Genomic DNA, 18702 nt, shown 5'->3' with positions numbered 1-18702 from the left:
TGGCACTTATTTTTGGTTTTTCACAATGTATGCTTCATGTTTGGCTACCCGCCATGTTTGTTGATATCTCGGTGTTATGATCAGTGACCTATGCACTTTTGTAAAGCTCTCTCTTGGAAGTTGCTTTGGATAAAAACGTCTGCTAAATGAATAAATGTAAATGTAAAGCCACGAGAAAGTCCTGAAAATCCATTGATCAAAAGGATACTACTGTAGGAACTACAGTTTTGAAATGTCAAGGTTCTGAAAAAGGGACAATGCAACTACAGTGACACTTTTAGTCTTTTATTCAAACTAACATGTATAATGTATACATGCACTTAATTCACTTACACAAGATTCTCATAACATACTGCCATTTACATTTGTCATTCATAAACCAGAATACCTCATAAGCTTTTTGTTAGCATGTGTCGCAGCAGCATACAGTTATAATCAGTTATAATCAGTTATAATCAGCCAGTCAAAGCATGTACTGCCTGGAAAGTACTTCAGTAATACAAGTTTACATTGTGTTATATACAGCAGCAGGTATTAAACATGGTGTATTGTAAAAGCGGCTAATGTAAAAGTTTACATGTACAAGTCAGCATGTACCATCAGATATTTAAATATTTATACAAAAATAGTTTACAAAAAGTAATGAATTGACAGTTGAGGATTTTCTGTCTTGAACCAAGAGCTATGTCCCACAAAAAAAGTACGTTAACTGACATGCTTCTGAATTTGCTCCGAACTGTTTATTGGCGGTCGTTGTGGAATCCTTTGCCTGTCTTCTTTGACAAACAGTGAAAACTGCCCTGTTATAGGCTAGGTTATCATCTTGACTTTGAGTCTTAGAATGGGGACAATCTTGCTTGAAACAATCTTAACGTTTTCTGCTCCACTGTTAGACAATACAAGAGTTTCCCCATGGAAACCCCACTCACGTCTCATCACTACACTACTCAAAGTCACATTCCTGCTAAGCCTGGGCTCTTAAACACAGGCATAACCTCACATTCAAACAACAGTTTCCACATATTAAATGCTAAATGAACTCGGAGAAAACGTGAGATGGTCTTCCCTGTGCTTTCCCCTCGGTAAATAAACTCATCCTTTAGGACATTGAATATGTACAACCTGGTAGACCACATCAAAGCAACAAACAAACTCATTGCTACAGTATCTGCAATTAAAGTGTTACGTGCAAAGTATGAAGGGAAAGTATTTTGAAATTAGAATTCCGTACTTTCTCGTTCATTGAATCTGTTCTGTGGACTGCCAGTCTTCTCTGTACAGTATGATGGGGTGTTTAAATAAACAGCGAATAATGAATGAATAATATTTCCAGTTCACTCAAACTGAATGCTGCATTCCTGCAACCCCTCTTGTTGAATATTTCACTGTACTGCACAGTGCACACCAGGACCACAGTAAGCACCTTTACAAGTTGCGTTGCATCTAACTACAGTAAAGCAGCCGATCAAGACAACACTTCAGTCACCTCCGAGGGAGCCAAAATGTAAACACTTTGCTTTACAAAAATAAAGTCAACTCACTAATTATGGGTTAAACATACAGTAGAATAAGCCAACCTTCCTTATAAAAATATAGTGATTTCTCTGTCAACAGGTGTTGGAGTCTTGGCAGGGTGCTGAGGAGAGGAGCGGGAAGGTGGAGGCAGAACAGGAAGGGGCTCAGAGGGAGGGGCTAGTTAAGGGAGAGAGGAGGGGGAGAGGAGGGCGAGAGACCCTGGCCCCCACAGGGACAGGCTGTCGTCTGGGTGGCTGCAGCAGCAGGTCTGTGGCTGCTGGTCTTAGTGGATGTTGAGGTTGTGGAAGTGGTCGAACGTGGCCCCCAAAGCCCAGCTGGTCTCCACGTTGTTCACCTTCTTGGTGAGCTGTGACCAGATCAGGGAGAGGCATCGCGTCATACCCCAGGAACCAAGGACCAACACTGACATTCAGCTTCATAAAAATACAGATTTCCATCATGTTTAATAATAATGTAATAATGTAGTGACTCGTTGCTAACTTAGCCCGGCATGTCGCCTGGCCTGTCGCCTGTCCCCTCCCCTGTGTCCCCTGTGACCACTGGCTTACCTGCAGCACAGTGTTGTCCTTGAAGCCAAAGCCCTCCTTCAGCAGGCAGGTGATATATGTCATGTCCATGCAGAGGAAGGGGCTGATTGGCCGGTACTTGGTCATCTTGTTGCACACTGAAAGCACAACAAGTCTGGGGCGTGAGACATGTGGGCACCACGGCAAAGCAACTTCACACCCCGCTGACAGAGCAGGGGAGAGGGTGAGGCCAGATGCCTCGCACCATCACACTGTGTCACGTGACACGTGTGGTCAAACACATTTCTTTAGCCAGTATGCTACACGAATAAAAGAAGATGTTTTTGTGTTTGGGATAAAAAAAAATTTGGGCTTGGTCGAGTGAGCCAAAGTGCGAGTAGGAGTCAGAGTGAGGAGCCGTGTTTCTGAGGCTGGAGGTGAGAGGCAGGGCTGGGCAGGGTGTGTTCGTGTGTGGGTGCCTGGGTGGTGTGTGGCTGTCAGGTGCCCCTACTCTCTCTGTCAGACTGGTTCCTCTGGACCATGTGACAGTGTCCTCACAGGGCAAACAGACTTGCATAACACACCGCCTCGTTCCTGCAAGCTATCAATCTGGAGCTGCCTGTGTAGCGCGACTCACAATCCGCGCAAAGAGCAGAGATAAATGTTGCAGTCGTGTGCCAAGGTACTTTTCACCTCAGGCCAGATTACAGTCATACATTATGTAAATGTCAGTAAATGTATTGTATATATCGCAGGTGTATTACAGTAAAGAGGCTGGGTGAAGCCAACATGCCAGCTACAGCACATGCCGTGCCAAGACTTTTGGGCACCAACAAGGTATGCTGTTTGTGTGAGTTAGGACAGCATGTGTTTTGCAGGAAGACTGTGGTTAGGGGAATGATTTGGTTAAACCTGTGCCATTAAGAAACGCAAATAAGCACCCATGTTATTTTGCGTTCACGCGCTGCGCTGCGCATCAGTAAAGACAGAAAACGCCTCTCACCTTCCTTGGCTCTCTTCTTGAAGTCCCTGACTTCGACCACACCCCCTCGATTGCCGTCTGTAAAACACGTGATTTAGAAACCCGTTTCCACACAGCGGCAGATTCCATCAGCTCTGACTGCAGGACCCCCAGGGACAGGGGCCCGACATGCTTTGTGTGTGAACTCACCGATGAGGCCAGACTCCACAGCCCTGTCGTAGTAGTAGGAGAAGGCGTAGAAGATACTGCTGCCCTTCACCTCTAAGGGCTGGTGGAAGTTGCCTTTGATCACCCTCATCACCTCATAGTAGCACAGCTTGTAACCTGCGTAGCCTGCACACAGAACAACACACAGGGCTGTCAAACGTCAGCGGGTTGAAGTGGTGTCCGTAAAGCACCGAGATCAATGCACGAGTGTTGTGGACACAGGCTTCTTATAGCTGCAGGGTGGAATGCCCCGAGGAGAACAGGACAGGGAGGTCAGACTGGGGCTCTAGAGAAACCCCTAAATGTTCCTTTTTTCAGCACCCTGGGGTGGTTCTGCTCGGTTCACTCAGAGAAACCATGTGCTGACAAGAGCAGCACTTAGCTCGGCCCTGTTGGGCTGGCTATTTTTACCACATAATTGTGAGCGGTCAAGATCAAGCCACTCGTTACAACGAAAAATAACAGCTCTGAGACAAACCAGTATCTTTTGGCTACATGACTGTGGTTTGGGAGTGTTGCATTATTTGTGGAGTTAACTGACAGTTTCGCTTTCATTTAAATACATATGGCGCTGCATCATTATTGTTCAAAAGCCCGAATTCAGAGAAAGAATGACGGAACGTGCATTGGGCGTCACAATCCTCGTGGCTTTTTGGAAATGTTCTCAAACTCCAAGTGAACTACATCAGTCAGGGTGATTCTGAGAATGAATGGAGAGGTTGCTAGGGCGATTGCTTGAACCCTGGAAGGAGTTCCTACCATCTGGGATACCACTGACATGGTACGTGGTGCCCCCGAAAGTCACGTCCTCTCTGAACTTCTTGGGAAGGCAGGAACTTGTGAAAATCTTCCAGTCTAGACCTGAGAGAGTACAACAAAAAAGATCCATTAAACATTTTTGCAACACTGAGGATTCTGAGCAGTGAGTTGACATGATATACTGTGAATCTTGAAGCAACTAGCCGTTCCCAAGTGTACAAGAGCGTATCACCCACCATCTGATCCCAGAGCACCAAGAGTTGACAGTCTAGCAGCATAGAGTCCGTTTCCAAGGTAACTAAGAAAAGAATAAGCAGAATAAATGACAACGTCACATGAACTTGACGTGAGTTATACAGAGGAGTGATTACTACAGTTTGAAGCACTTGCAGTGTCATTTTCCGTCGTTTTTTCGACACTTAGAAATAACGTGTGCTGAGTCCCATACCTGTGGGTATAGAGCTGGTAGGTGCTGTTGAACATGTTAATGTTGGCTATGTAACTGGACGGAGCAGAGACTACTGTTTTCTGTTGGGCAAGATAAAGAAGTCAGCTGTTAGTCGAGTAATTACTGTCTAACCTATCACTCACTACCTTTGTTGTAAAAAACATCCAAACACTGGTCATGTTGGGGCGCCCCAGTGGTGTGATTCACCAGATCGGTGTGCGTGTCGTGCAGGCTCAGGCATCATTGCAGCAGTTTGGATCCGCCCCATTCCCTTAGCTGCATGTCATCCCCGCTCTCTCCCATTTCCTGTGACTGTCACTATGACAAACAATAAAGGAGGCTACGCCCTCCAAAATAGATCTTAAAACTAGAACCCTGTGGTGTTCTTTTAGCTGTGTCATGTGTACCTTGGATTTGGGGAGGAAGGTGATCTGAGTAGAGCCGCCTCCCAGGTCCAAGATGCCCACTGTCTTCCTGCTCTTGGCATACAGGTGTCCTAAACCAGACAGGGGACAGCTTCAGTTAACACATTCATCATCACTATCGCAGATGTAAAACACACACATAAGCTAGACTGTAGAAAAACGAGACAATTTCTACATTTTCCACCCAATGGGAAACGAGGACGGGCCTTCAGGGCTTCCTGCAAGATAGCTGAACTCATCTGTGCCAACCCAAAGGAAAATACTTTTCCTTTTTTTTTGTTGGATCCTTTTTTTTAAATTATCTATAATTTTTTTCATCACCTCCAAATGTGCTGACACAATGTAGGATGGGAGGGAGTATTGCGTCACACGGTGACCAGATGGTAGGCAGTGACTCAGTGTGACAGTCAGACAGTACACTGGACTCCTTCACTGCAAGGGTTGTGTGTAAAGTGGCAACCTGTCAGCCATTAACACCTCCGTTACAGAAAACAGGCCATAACTTACCTGTCAGGAAGTTAACAGTCACCCAGGCCAGCACTCCTAGAGGAGAGAGAGAGAGAGACAGAGACCTGAGAGAGACAGTCTGGGTAACACTTTGACAAAAAAATCACAAAGCAGTTGTAGAAGGTAGATCAGGGGTCAGATGGCTGAGCGGTTAGGAAATTGGGTTATTAATCAGAAGGTTGCCGGTTCGATTCCCAGACGTCTCAAATGACGTGTCCTTGGGCAAGGCACTTCACCCTACTTGCCTTGGGGGGGGAATGTCCCTGTATGTATATATATCCATGTCCCCATGGATAAGAGCATCTGCTAAATGACTAAATGTATAAATGTAGATGGACTCTGGATGACACCGATCCATTCTGTGTTTCTACTTGAAGCAGCAGGCAGCCAGTGTTTGTCTGCTTTTCATTAATGGTCCCAATGGGAGCCACATCTGACGAGCGGGATCCCAACCCAGGTATTAACTATTGTCTCAGATCTATTTTATGGATCTCATAAACATAATGAACAGCACATCTGACGGAACACGAGCTGGTTGAGGGTGTAGTAATGAGCGATGTGGAGGATAACTTAATATTGGGCGTGGGCCGAAAATCCAGACACGGTTATTTAATTGTCTCACTGAGGTAGTACCAGACCCCTTGTTAAAAAAAAAAATAGACATTGTTGGTAGATTCAGCCTCTCTCTAACCCACTCAGAACACCTGCTCAACCCCAGACAATCCTTCTGCCCTGAGCTAATCAGAGCAATGCCCTCAGCAGAAAACCAGAGACAGATGTTTGAAACCCACTGGAAGCTGAACACTTACCTTCGTTGGCTCCATTCATTATGGACACGCTGTTGTTTGGTACGAAGAATGGAGACGAATCAAAGACATCTCGAACCTGAGAAAACAGTTCACAGATGCAGTTCACCACCTGTTTAATACATCCTAACCATGAGCCTAGTAGCAGAGTGAGCTCAGTGGTTCTTGGGTATCCCTCATTCTACCCATGCCCAGTAATGGAGATGGATCTGTCAGGCAGTGGCGGAACGCTGAACCACAATGGTCGGCGTGGCAATGCCACACATTGAATAATTTCACATGACATATTTCCGCCTTTCCAGACAACCCCAGAACAGCTGTTTTTTGTACCTTTATTTTTACCCAGAGATCAAGATTGTAGACTTTCCCTCCTTTTTTAAATATATATATATATAGTTTTTCTTTCCCAAGGACACTCGTGAGCACTTAGCAGTTCCTCGTCCCTAGCCGTGGCGGGGTCGGGCAGCGAGGTCCGACGGACAGCCTGACGAGAGCGGGAGCGTGCCTCACCTCATCCAGCAGCGCGTTGGCCTTCTCCACGGGCAGGAGGCGGAGACCGGCCGTGGCTTTCAGAACCACAGGAGTCTGTTTCCACTCCTCCTCTGGCACCGTCTTCTTGGCAATCTTCAGCAGCTGTCTGATGGTGTCGCCACCCTGAATGGAAGAACCGTGGATTTGAACCAACACCGTCCAATAACTGTGCGACCCTCCAGACTACAGATGACGCCGAATGGTCTATTTGGAAAGTTGAAAGCTGAACGGAACCGCATTTGTGTATGACATCGATCTACGTTTTATAATTCACATGTGTTTTCCACATCTTTTGGTTTTGAACTTGAGAGCTTCAGAACGTAGGAAACGCTCACATCAGCAGTGGCAGTAGTGGCATCAGCAAAAAGCCGTTTGTGTAATTACATGGTCGAACGTACATATCTTATGAAAATTACTGTGTTTTACAGACTGTGGATAATGTTGGACAAACCCCCTAATTGTTAGCCTTAATCATGAATAATGAGATAATAACAGACACACGTACCTCCTCAGGCTTGTCTTTGTAAGCAGACAGACCGGGCTTCACTGCATGATACATTTCACTGTCAAGAACAGGCAACTCAACTGAAAGAAAAAAGTGGGTGTTAAAGACATCTTGCAATAGAAACAGCAATCAGTGTACAATTTAACGTTAAGCTATGTCTGCTCTACTTTGCCAAAAATGTCTCCCTCAGCAATATATCAGCAGAGTTTTACAACGGCTGGCAAACATAAAAACACCACAGCGCTGCATGCCATTTGAACTCTGCGTTAGAAAGTTCATATGAGTCACACGGATGATGAAAGGTTTTGCTCGGCTACTTTGGGATCCCGTCTTGCCAAAAGCTTTTCCCCCCCACCCTGACGACACATGTTTGTTTTTACACCACAGGGCGAATGACCCAACAGCAGACAGACACCGTAGGAGGCAGCAGTGCGGCTGCACCGACTTCCCAGACGGGAGCTAGGAGACTGCAGGACACAGGCAGGCAGGGAGAGTACGACATAGAGAAATGAGAGGTCTGGGTTGGGGTTAGAGAGAGGGGGGGATGAAAGAGAGAGAGACCACTCACCTGGATCCTTCTGGATAAACTTGAATGAGAGGATGCAGACGGAGAGACATTAGAGGTCAGGGAAAGGTTATAGAGAGGGGAGATGCAAGAAAGAAAGAGAGACAGACAGACAGAGAGAGAGAGAGAGAGAGAGAGAGAGAGAGAGAGAGAGAGAGAGAGAGAGAGAGAGAGAGAGAGAGACCACTCACCTGGATCCTTCTGGATAAACTTGTAGATGTGTATCCTGGTGCCGGTGCTACCGGCGTCAAACATGATCCCATAGAAGACCCGGCTCATGTTGACAGGGCGGTACACCTCTGGGGAGAACACCCTGGGGGAAGCCTGGGGGAGGTCTGCTGGGGCTGGCTGGGGGACCTCTGGAGCTGGGTAGAAGATCTCAGGTACAGGGTAGGTGATCTCTGGAGCAGAGTGAGTGATTTCAGGATACGGGTAGATGACTTCAGGAACAGGATGAGAGACGCCGGGGGGCGAGTGGACGACTTCGGGCAGGAGGTTTTCCATGTTGGCTGAGTGTTCGCGGTGGTGGACACGGTGGTGACGGTAGTAGGTCGCCTCAGCTTGGAAGTCTCCGGCCAGAAGCCACAAAGACATCACGGTCAGGAGCAGCACGTGTACAGCCATCGTTTCAACACCCGGAGGAGAGGTTGGTGAGACTAGTGCCCCTTTTTAAAAAATAAAAAGTTTTTACAGACGTCTTGGTGGAAAACGGTCCCCTTTCAGAAGCTTCTTGAGGAGAGCGGTAGCAGAGTGAGCAGAGAGAGACAGCAGAGAGCCGGCTGAGGTGATAAGATGCAAGGCAGCAAGAGGCAGAGACAGACAGAGTGGATGGCGATGCTCTCTTCGGACAGTCAGCTCCTCTGTTTACAGTATATAAACACATAAGGGCTTGGCATGAGGCCACACCAGCCGAAGCCATCGACCAATCCTGAAGCGTTCCATCTCAGTTCCATCACAGGTCCCCCCCCTCCCCTTCTGACAGAGTTGGATCTTAAATACCTGTTTACCAGCAGAAGGTTTTGTTTCAAGAAGCTTAATCTGGTAACAGTTTTTTTCTTCTTCTTTTGCTTCTTCATCTTTGGTGGGTAAACTGGAGGCAAAAGTCCCCTAAAATAGAAAGAAAAAGGACTTCAAACTGAAGGGCTCACAGAAACTTAGAGCAATGGCCTTAAAATACATTTTATATGTGTATTTAATTACGATTTACAGGCCAACTTGCCTTACAATTATTTCCCTGTACAAGATTCTTGACTTTTGCAACGGAATATAATCTAAATGATGTGCCTTTTTCCTCAATTAGCAGTGATGTAATAAACTCGCTACTTGTGAAAATACAGTTTATTCATTTGAAGCTCAAGTTCCTTGTGCAGAAACAAACTAATTAGTATTGTGAATCAAAACCTCAAAAGTTAATAATTTAATAATTACTGCTCAGAATTGCTCATTTCTCAAGGCTCATATAAAAAAGTCAATTTACAAGACAACCAATCAACAAAGGCTGCGGCCAGAATATGAAAAGTCGTTGTAATAATTTAAATAATAATTGTGAAAATTGTGCAATTCAGAGATATGAGTCAGAGAAAAAGCCAAATGAATTGCATTACTACCTGGCACTCCAGTTAGACAGCTGGACTAGTAAGTTGCAGGTCTGAATGTGCACAGTAACCCTCAAAAATCCTCCTCAAATCATACCGCCATCATGATATGTCAGAATTACCACATTAGAAATTCTGCAGCAGCCCTTTAACCAACCTTTCTTTCAAAAATGCGCAGATGCAACTTGCTCTCTCCCATTGGCATAAATGCATCAAGAATGTAGCCTAAGTAATCATCTCACTCCCACTCATTCTGTGCTTACCACAGGTTTTTCAAGGGAAAAAATATTTAAAGGCATGTTTTACCGGAGAGGGCATGAAAAGCATGAGTAGCTGTTTCTAAGATTTAGGTGGGTGGTTGGAAAGGCTTTAGCCTCAGCCTGGGTCTATCAGGAGCACAACATTTAAAAGTTGTGATTTCTCGGAAGAAAGGGTGGGGAGTCTGTAAGGAGGTTTGGATTATTTCTGAGGAACACAGATCCGCTACGCTGATCTGTATGAACCAGCTGTGCCATGGCTCCTAAGGAGGCTGGCTCATATCTTGCAAAGTGAGCTGAGGTATCAAACTGCTGAGGTGTGTGTCACGCAGCTAGGAAGGAGACAGGCAGGGATAGGTGGAGATCTGGACCAGAGGAGCCCAGGGTGGAGGGACCAGAGGAGGTCAGGGTGGAGGGACGAGAGGAGCCCAGGGTGGAGATCTGGACCAGAGGAGGTCAGGGTGGAGGGACCAGAGGACCCCAGGGTGGAGGTCTGGACCAGAGGACCCCAGGGTGGAGGTCTGGACCAGAGGTCAGGGTGGAGGGACCAGAGGAGGTCAGGGTGGAGGGACTAGAGGAGCCCAGGGTGGAGGGACTAGAGGAGCCCAGGGTGGAGGGACCAGAGGAGCCCAGGGTGGAGGGACCAGAGGAGCCCAGGGTGGAGGGACCAGAGGAGCCCAGGGTGGAGGGACCAGAGGAGGTCAGGGTGGAGGGACCAGAGGAGCCCAGGGTGGGGCTTGGCACCAACAGTCACCCATCATGCCATTCCATCCTGGGACACTCCACTGTGCAGAGCACTGTTCCAACGCTGTAATTTAGACTAAAAATATTGCGCTTTCTTTCCTCCATTTTTTTTCTCCAAATACTGTGGCCTTTTCTTTTTTCTTCAATCCTGCGGTAACCATTACAGTCCTTTACCCCTATCAAAGCATGCATGTGCAAAGACCTCTCATTGACTTATGTCAGTTTAAATAGATTTTGGCTTGATGCTTACTACTTGCTCACGCTTACACAGTAGCATGTTATTACTCACGGCAATTACTCATGCCTTGCCAAAGCCACCATGTCTTGTCCACAGTGTGTGCCTGTGTTGTCAGTTATCAGGTTATGTGTTGCAAGAATCCTGCACTGTCAAAGACATGTAGCCTACTTACCTTCAGTCATTTAGCAGACTTTTCAATCAAGTTCAGACACATAGGTACTGTAACTGAGAAAATGGTGTATCTGGATCAATTGCAGTGGCGGGAGTGGTAATATCTCCTTACAGTCTTTACAGTGATGTGTTTACACCACAAGTCAGGGCACACGGCATATCATATCTCCGTTGCAATTACAGCGGTCTCAAAGGTGAGTCACGTGACAAGTGCAAAACAACAGAAGTGAAATGACTGTTTTGGGCTAACTTGGCATGTCTTCATTTAGACATGAAAATTATTGTTTGACAATAACTCCCAGTGGAATGAATGAACCTTCACAGAAAGTAACTACAAGGTTGTTACGAACTTGTTGTGAGTGCTTGGATGGAGAATGTATGAATGTATTTCCTATGTTTAAAGTAGGGTTAGGACTTTAGGGGAAAACATGTGCAAGATTAGAAACAATGTGGAAACACAGTGTGACACAGCAACTCTAGTGCAAAATACAAATCTTATGTTGAGTAATGTTGAGTTCTGAGTACATGTTGGTGTTTTGTCTTAACTTAAAAGCTGTAAAATGTAAGAGGTGAAGAACCAAGCTTTGTGATAGCCACGCAATCATTAATATGCTGCAATTTTAGCCTCAGGAATGTTGTGTTTGTGGGTGTCCTACCCCTAAAACTCTATTGAAGAGCTTTAAACCTTGTCATTACAATTCCAATGATAATGACAGCTTCGGGAAGTTCAGGGTTATTTCAGTTTTCTCTGCTTCTTGTCATAGCAATTAGCTTTAAATTTAGTCACTAAACTGTGCATGAAGCCAGAGCAGAAACACTATATTCTTTGGTTTACAGTAGCTACACCCATTTAGTGATATCTACTGATTTGTTCTTTGTTTCATAAAGAATGTTCTCTGAGAATGTTAGCTCTACAGCGTTTTAGCCTCTTCAGAAATATTTGTTCGCAAACAAAAGGAGGGTACAAAGCATGCCAGCGATTCTGAGTTTAAATTATGATCTTCTCAAACTTAAAACTGTTTATTTCACTTGGATGACTTTCTCAGAATGTGCAGAGTCAACTGCCACTTGTTTGACTTATGTGGCATCTCCACAATTTACCAAAATGGGGTGGGGGGGGGGGGGGGGTAATTACAACTTGGACAAACATGCTGCAAACATTGTATGTGTGGTTGAAATGATAGACCCCTTTTTTCAGAACGAGAGAAGTTGACCCCTCCAATTGTCATTGTATAATTCGCACTTCTGCACTAAACAATGCGTTTGTGAAAAGGGGTATCATTTCTACCACACCAGACCAAATTCAAGGTGTACAAATACGATGTTCGCAGCATGTTCGTTGCCAAGGATAAAGGCTAACTGTATAGCAGAAGCAGTGCACTGCGACTATTGTGCATTAAAAGGTTTCCAGCGGTCTGAATTTAAATTAATGCTCTAGTCTAGATGCATCAAGTGTATTTATTTTTTTGCCAACTTCTTTTCATCATCCTTACTTTCTTTACTCTACATGCACACCTGTAGAGTAAAGGGTTACATCCAGATCTAGTGACGGTGTCCAGTTGCACGTGGAAGGATCGCTATGGTAACACGTTTGTAAACAAAGTGTTGCTCCAAGTTTGTGTAATAGTGTGTTGGTTGCAATCTAGCTAACTAAACTTCTTTAAATGTATCTGTAGTTTACTTTATCCGGGGAAATGCCAAAGAAGAAAGGTAAAAAAGGAAAGAAGGGCAAAGGGTGAGAAATAATTTTCTCTGCTTCTGGCATTTTGTCTACGTCCTAACCAGTCCAGTGCAGTGTCAAGCTGGTTGCTAAATAATGTTGCTAGGCTAGCTACTTACCTACGTATCTTATTTTTAACTTTTGTTTCCATATTTGATGTCTAGGAAAGGAAAGAAGGAAGGAAAACAGGAGTCTAAAGCGGATAAAGAGTCAGATATTGAAAAAGCAAAGGCCAACGCCGCTCTTTGGGAGGCAAGGTTGGATGTCACCGAATACTCGCGTGTAGAGTACCGCGAGGCTGCCCGCAAATTGGCACGCGCCAACGAGGAGCTAACAAACCAGCAGTATCGCGCTGAGAAGGACTCCGTTGATATAATTGCCTTTTTGAAGAGGAAAGATGCAGAGAAGGAGGAGAAGGTTAACAATTCAGCACTGCTTAGTGCATAACTTTTCAGGGGAAGTTGTGAAGCAGTAATTTCAAACAGTAGCTAAGAATAATTGTGTCTTTTACAGATTACCAGTCTTGAGCAGCAACTCAAGACGCAAAAAGCGAAAGCTTTTGAGGAGCAAGAAAAACTGGTAAGAGTTGACCTGCTTCACTATTTTCCGTCACCAAAAATGTGACGGACTGAAGTTGAGAAGTGACTTGTTAACGTTCAACGTCAAGCATAGTTTCTAATGAATCACGTTCATCATTGCATGATGTCAAGGGTGCTTTTGTGTTTGAAGAAAAAGAAAAAGTTTGACAAGAATGTGCTGCGCTAGTGTCTGAACATCAGCGTTCTTTCTAATTATCTACACACTATTTGTAGTAAAAGGAAAACAAACAAAGCAGACATAAAACATGAAAAAGCAACCCTTCCATTTTCACCTATAGAGTCTAACATTATGTTAATCTGCTTTGGTAATTATGCAGGAAAACGCATAATTAAAACGTGGACTGTCTGGACTGGAACACGCTTCGCTAGATATAAATGATCTAACCTTCACATCCTACAGATAAGACCGTAAATTACGAGGGTGTGTTAAGCTTTCTTTTAGAGTTCAATTTCAACATGTTCAACTGTAAAGAACAGATGCTGTTTCATAGATTTTCGCAGTTGTGACTAATAGTATTTGACTGTCATCGCGATGGCCCAACCAAAAGAAAGTGTGCAGAGATTTGCAGCCTTCTCATACAGCTGTCCATCATCCATTCCTATTTCTTGCTGGTAAAAACAGGACAAGCTTGTGAGAAATAAAGTCTTGGTCAGGAGTCAGGACCAATTTAAAACATCCCAATTTTAGACATGCATGCAACTGTCACATAGATATATAGCCACGCTAATTCCAAAACGTACTGTACATTGTTGTGGTTGACCCCTAAAGATGGTATTCCGAGACAGGCCCCTCAACCTCCTTTTCTCATTGTGAAGTGATGAAATGGTTCGTCTTGAAAACGGACTTACCTAATGGAAACCATTGCATCAAAAGAGGTCTATGAATGGCCTGGATTTTGTCTTGCATGTTTCACCACTTGAATGATAAACTCTGTTGGCCAATTAATTACATCATGAAGAGTTTTCCAAATTGCCCATTTGTGCAAAACTCATATGTTCACTCCAATTAAAGCTGTCAGAAAAGAGAAATGCCACAACAAACCCAACTTAAAACAAAACTGAAGATGTTACGAAAACCTTGTGAAAGTGATTAGTTATGAGCAGGGGCACACTACAGTCTACTGGACTAGTTTTCTCTAATCAGTAACATTGGAGTTATCCGAACTATAACAAGTAGGGCAACCATATAATCACAATGGTAATAACCTTTCCTGTAGTTGTCATAAATGTCATTGTGGGTGCATGTATTTCTGGCTTCTCATGACTTTGGTCGCCGTCACATTTTTGCTCCGACAGGAGTGTCCATTTCAGGCATTGTGTTGGACTGGCCTGCTCTTAGGTGGGGTTGGGCTGTGAAAGCTGGAGTCCCTGTGAACTTTTAGGTTTTTCTTCTTCGCTATTATAAGTGGTTTTCTCTCTCTTCCTGGAAGCAATGGTAACTTCTCAAAACACCAGCAGCTGTTCTATTCCTGAATCTGTAACTGCCCATGCAAAGAACTGTGCACTGTGCACACACCCAAACCTACAAGGCTAACAAAGCATTCATATTTATCCGATTGCTGTTTAGATGTATGAAGGAAATGCCCGTCCTTGTGTTACCTCACAGCTGAGGGTTGTGTTTCAGGTCGCAAAGTACACAGTGCAGGTCAACGAGCTTGAGGACAGATTCAGAATGAGATCTGGCGAGTTTAAGATGATCCAGGGGGAGCTGAAGACCATCAAGGAGTTCAAGAAGAAGAAAGCCCAGATGGAGCATGAGCTCAGCAGCGTAAGGATGAGAAGATGGACGGAGAGAAATCTGAGATCGGCCCTCTGTGCCGAGGGCCAGCGTTCAGTGTTCAGTGTTCCTGACAATCCATCTTTTTTTCTAGATTAAAGAAAACATGTACATTGCTGACAAGGAGCACAAGGAAAACCTGGCTAGAATGGAACTCAAGTTCTTCAGCGAAAAGGTAGGATGTGCAGTCACGTGGAAGTGAATTCAGAAAATGACTAAAAAGACAGTATTTCAGAGACAAAAATAGATACTTTTTCCCAAAAATACAGTATTTTTAAGTAAAAGGGTTTTTTCTTTGGGCAGAAGGAGAAGTGAATCCTGTTTGCTCCTCCAACAGGTCCGCCTTGAGAAGGAGGCCGAACAGAGGATCGCTAGGCTGGCAGAGAGGGCCCACAATGACGCCATTGTGTGAGTGTCTCCTCTTCTGCAGGCCACTTTCACCCCTCCAACTGCACCTCTAGGGAGGGAGGCGAGAAAATAAATGATGTGTGTATATATAGAAAAACAAAGTTAGGTTGCTACCGTGACCATGCTACTCTCTGTTCCTCGTCATCCAAGCCAACGATTACATCCTCAGCAGTTCCACGGTGCCTTGCAGGGAAGGGTAGAGCGTGTGGGGGGAACCTCTGTGTGTGTATACAGCTGAAGCCATACGAGGACAAAAAGTAGGACACATTTGAATTCAGTGGGTTTGCTTATATTACGGTCCATAACAAGTGATGGTTTCCGCTGAAAAGCGATGACTTTTCAGATACTGAATTTACTGAAAGTTAAAGTAAACTGGCACATGGGCTGACTTTAACTGAATTTGATGACTAAGAGAGAGTGACTAAAAAGGAAATTAAAACCACATAATTCTTGCTGTAAACCACCAGATCCCTACCATGCCACAAGACAATACATCACTTTTACGGTGCCTAAATGACTTCACCCTGATAGGTGGCCGCAACGGATGTCCGAATTACACCTCAGAGAGACAATCTGCCACAAGGCAAGACAGATCACAATTTTCTTTCTCTTCCACAAACCAACAGGCAGCTGGATGACACGTCACGCTCTGTGTTCAAGGAGAACGTCCGTCTCAACGAGGCCCTGGGCTATCACATCAAGGAGGTGGAGGACCTGAGGAGGATGACCGCGTCGCTGGCGGAGGATAACGCCTCCCTGGCCCTGCACAAGGTACACTGGCACGGTCAGAGCAAACAGAGCTGTGGGCGTTTTCATGACCTGGCCTTCCCTGCAGAAGCACAGAACAACCTCTGATGAATCCCAATCATTTTTCAATCCTTCAAGTTATGAAACCCATGTCAGATCTCGGGTGGGCATATTTCAGGTGGTATTTCCCCTGTTCTGTTTGCATGTGCTGACCCTGTGTGTTTAGCTGCTGGCCCAACTTTCCCCTCCCCTCCACAGAGCTCGCCAGTCGCTCGGCAGTTGGTGTTTGTGGTTAGTTTCCACGGCTTCTTGGTTCCAAGTCAGTGGCTTCCCCCCTTGGTGTTTTCCGGCACCGTTTCTCTAAAGTCAAACAAATACTGGCGACCATAATCTCCCCAGCGGTATTCGATAAAGCGAGGGAAGAATCAAGTCACCGAGGCTCAATGTTCTTTCTTCGGCAGTTCGTAACCTCGATAAACACTCGACGATGAAACAAAATCTCAGAAGCATCAAGGTGCAGCTGGAACTTTCCCTTTCAACACCTTCGTGTGCCTAATCAACCAGTCATCAATCACTTGATTGACAGCGTTCAGTAGCATCTTGACAGTTTAATGCCCACCTTCTCAACCTCCTCAATTTCTTTTCCCATTTCTGTCTACCCTCAGGAGAGCAGCGACCTCATGATGAAGGAGAATGTGGCCCAGCTCAAGGCCCAAAGGGAGGAGATAGCCAGGCTGAAAGGAAAACTAAGCTCCCTGGAGCAGTCCCTGGGTCTCATGGCTGGAGAGTTTGAGAGAGACAAGGAGACGACGCAGCTCCACACTCAGGTCAGCACCCAGGCCAGCCAGGTGGAGCTGGACAAGCTGCAGAAGCTGCTAGCCATGCGCGAGAAGGAGATCGCCCGCGTCAAATGGCTGGCGCGCGGCATCGTGGAGCAGCGCTCCGAGCTGGAGAGCTTCTTCCTGGAGGCTCTGAGCCAGGTGAAACAGGAGATCCAGACCAGCAGGCTGCAGTACAGACAGGAGGCCCTGGAGGGCTACCGCAGGAAGATGGGTGAGGCCAGGACGGGCAAGCAGGAGTACCCTCGCATCCGCACCTTCCACAGGAACCCCCACAGCACCAACAGTGTCTACGCGGACCTGGAGGAGGCTGAGAAGTGGTGAGGGCCGCACCCGTTCTGTTCCGTCTGTCGCACGCCCCGCGGCTCGTCGCTTCGGTTACAGTACAGCTTCGACACCCGCCTAAACACAAACATAGCACGCAGTTCACAAGTCGTTGTAGGTTATTGTAAGTTTATGAGAGCACCTCTAAATATGGTGTTGACTGTTTGACTGTCTGGTAGTGGCTGCAGTTTTCCTCTGCCATTGTGTTTCAGGACTAACCTACAGGCCAACAAAGTCGACATCTCGGAACTTACGTGGGAGCAGAAGGAACGGGTGCTGAGGATGCTTTTTGCAAAGATGAACGGACAGAAAACAAGGTAACCCTCGTCTGCGGTAGCTCTGTAGCCTGCATGTAGACACGCACGGCTGCCAGCTCCCCCCCTTTCCCATCCCAGTGCCTGATGCATTCTGGGTTTCAATGATATCATCTATCTGGAAGCATTCAACATGGGAATAGAGAAAGAAAGAAACGCTATAAAGATTGCGAGGACCGAATGCAGTGACAGCATCGTAAGCAGGAGCTGTGCTGCAGTCTGGGACGTGCGACGACTCCCTCAGCTTAATGTCTTAAACAGCTTTCTTCTAAGCAGAAGAGGACACCATAAAACATCAGTTTGGTTTAAACCAATTCTCTTTTCCGTCCAGCTGCTTAAAAAGAATGAAGAAAGAGTCTGGGCACAATAGTAAAAATAGGGCCGGCCCCAGAGTTGTGTGCTTGGAAACAAACATCTGGCCACGCCGGTTCGACTTCAGCCTCCTGGCCCCACTTCACGTGCTCCACTGGTTTATTTAGTTCTTTGAACGCCTGTGGTCTCAGAACAGCTGGGAACATGATTTCCAGGCGAGTTCAGGGGCTGGGGTATGGAAGGGCACCAGAAATGTATATTCATGTCAACATTGGTCTGGGACACGGTACAGTATATAGACTTGCTGCAGCATACAGCGTTGGGTGACTTGGCACCATCGAATTACACCATGCCATGCATGACGGCCCGAGGAAGCTTCTAACAGAGAGCCAGCTGACGGGAGCACACCCGGGATATTAAAACAAGCGCCCTCTCAAGATGATGTACGGCCCCACAGTCTGAAACTCTGCATTATTCTCTACAGGAAGCCCAGCCAGCTTTTGGCTTTGTCTGCGTCGTCAGACAGGCCCCAGAGCGACAGCGACACAGGGTAAGACACCCAAAGAATGCTTGAGGATGCTACGGTCACCGTTCCTCCGCATAATTACAAAGTCGTCTGTAGATTTATCGGTCCCCGCTACGCATGTTTAAGATGACAAAACATGGAAGTTTTTAGAAGGACGCCATCTCACGTGTGATTTGAATCAGATGTTGTCGTTTTTCCGTGACATAATGAGGGTTGTCTTGCAGAATTACAGAGGAGCAATCCCATGTGACCTTCCTCACCCAGACGCCTGAGATCAACCTGCCCTCCAATCCCAGCATACTGCCCGACATCCAGACCACATGACCTCTGGCCTGCTCCGCACGGCTGCAGACC

The 18702-nt window shown here is 45.9% G+C and overlaps 2 protein-coding genes across 3 annotated transcripts; one reads left to right on the top strand and one right to left on the bottom strand.

Annotated features, from left to right (window-relative positions):
- Positions 1–269: 269 nt before the first annotated feature.
- entpd5a (ectonucleoside triphosphate diphosphohydrolase 5a) lies at positions 270–8683 on the bottom strand. The gene is made up of 13 exons (XM_047048983.1): positions 7969–8683; positions 7213–7292; positions 6687–6830; positions 6180–6255; positions 5371–5406; positions 4846–4934; positions 4439–4518; positions 4227–4288; positions 3991–4092; positions 3214–3357; positions 3046–3102; positions 2085–2200; positions 270–1882 (listed from the first exon to the last, which is right to left on the bottom strand). The coding sequence occupies exons 1-13, from the start codon at positions 8399–8401 to the stop codon at positions 1799–1801; spliced, it is 1503 nt and encodes a 500-aa protein (XP_046904939.1). The 5' UTR covers positions 8402–8683; the 3' UTR covers positions 270–1798.
- A 3673-nt stretch (positions 8684–12356) lies between these two features.
- Positions 12357–18682, top strand: LOC124486963 (basal body-orientation factor 1-like). 2 transcript variants are annotated; one of them, XM_047048893.1, is made up of 11 exons: positions 12357–12517; positions 12667–12919; positions 13016–13081; positions 14726–14869; positions 14973–15053; positions 15216–15286; positions 15913–16057; positions 16699–17192; positions 17409–17513; positions 18307–18372; positions 18573–18682. In XM_047048893.1, the coding sequence occupies exons 1-11, from the start codon at positions 12477–12479 to the stop codon at positions 18670–18672; spliced, it is 1566 nt and encodes a 521-aa protein (XP_046904849.1). In that variant the 5' UTR covers positions 12357–12476; the 3' UTR covers positions 18673–18682. The 2 variants fall into 2 exon arrangements, with proteins under 2 accessions (XP_046904849.1, XP_046904859.1); XM_047048903.1 differs by lacking the exon at positions 18307–18372.
- Positions 18683–18702: the final 20 nt, after the last annotated feature.

This window comes from Hypomesus transpacificus, chromosome 3 (genome assembly GCF_021917145.1).
Source record: "Hypomesus transpacificus isolate Combined female chromosome 3, fHypTra1, whole genome shotgun sequence".
NCBI lineage: Eukaryota > Metazoa > Chordata > Actinopteri > Osmeriformes > Osmeridae > Hypomesus > Hypomesus transpacificus.
Note: the sequence above shows the minus strand (reverse complement) of the source record. Positions and strands in the feature narration are given on the sequence as shown.

What these genes read in the sequence shown, in the direction of transcription:
- LOC124486963 (XM_047048893.1), top strand. Translation starts at nt 12,477, where the DNA reads ATGCCAAAGAAGAAAGGTAAAAAAGGAAAGAAGGGCAAAGG. An exon ending in AAAGGAAAGAAGGGCAAAGG is followed by an intron (nt 12,518 to 12,666) that starts GTGAGAAATAAT and finishes TTTGATGTCTAG; the next exon opens with GAAAGGAAAGAAGGAAGGAA. An exon ending in ATGCAGAGAAGGAGGAGAAG is followed by an intron (nt 12,920 to 13,015) that starts GTTAACAATTCA and finishes TGTCTTTTACAG; the next exon opens with ATTACCAGTCTTGAGCAGCA.
- entpd5a (XM_047048983.1), bottom strand. Translation starts at nt 8,401, where the DNA reads ATGGCTGTACACGTGCTGCTCCTGACCGTGATGTCTTTGTGGCTTCTG. An exon ending in ACAAAGACAAGCCTGAGGAG is followed by an intron (nt 6,831 to 7,212) that starts GTACGTGTGTCT and finishes TCTTCCATTCAG; the next exon opens with GGTGGCGACACCATCAGACA. An exon ending in GACTGTTAACTTCCTGACAG is followed by an intron (nt 4,935 to 5,370) that starts GTAAGTTATGGC and finishes TGTCTGGTTTAG; the next exon opens with GACACCTGTATGCCAAGAGC.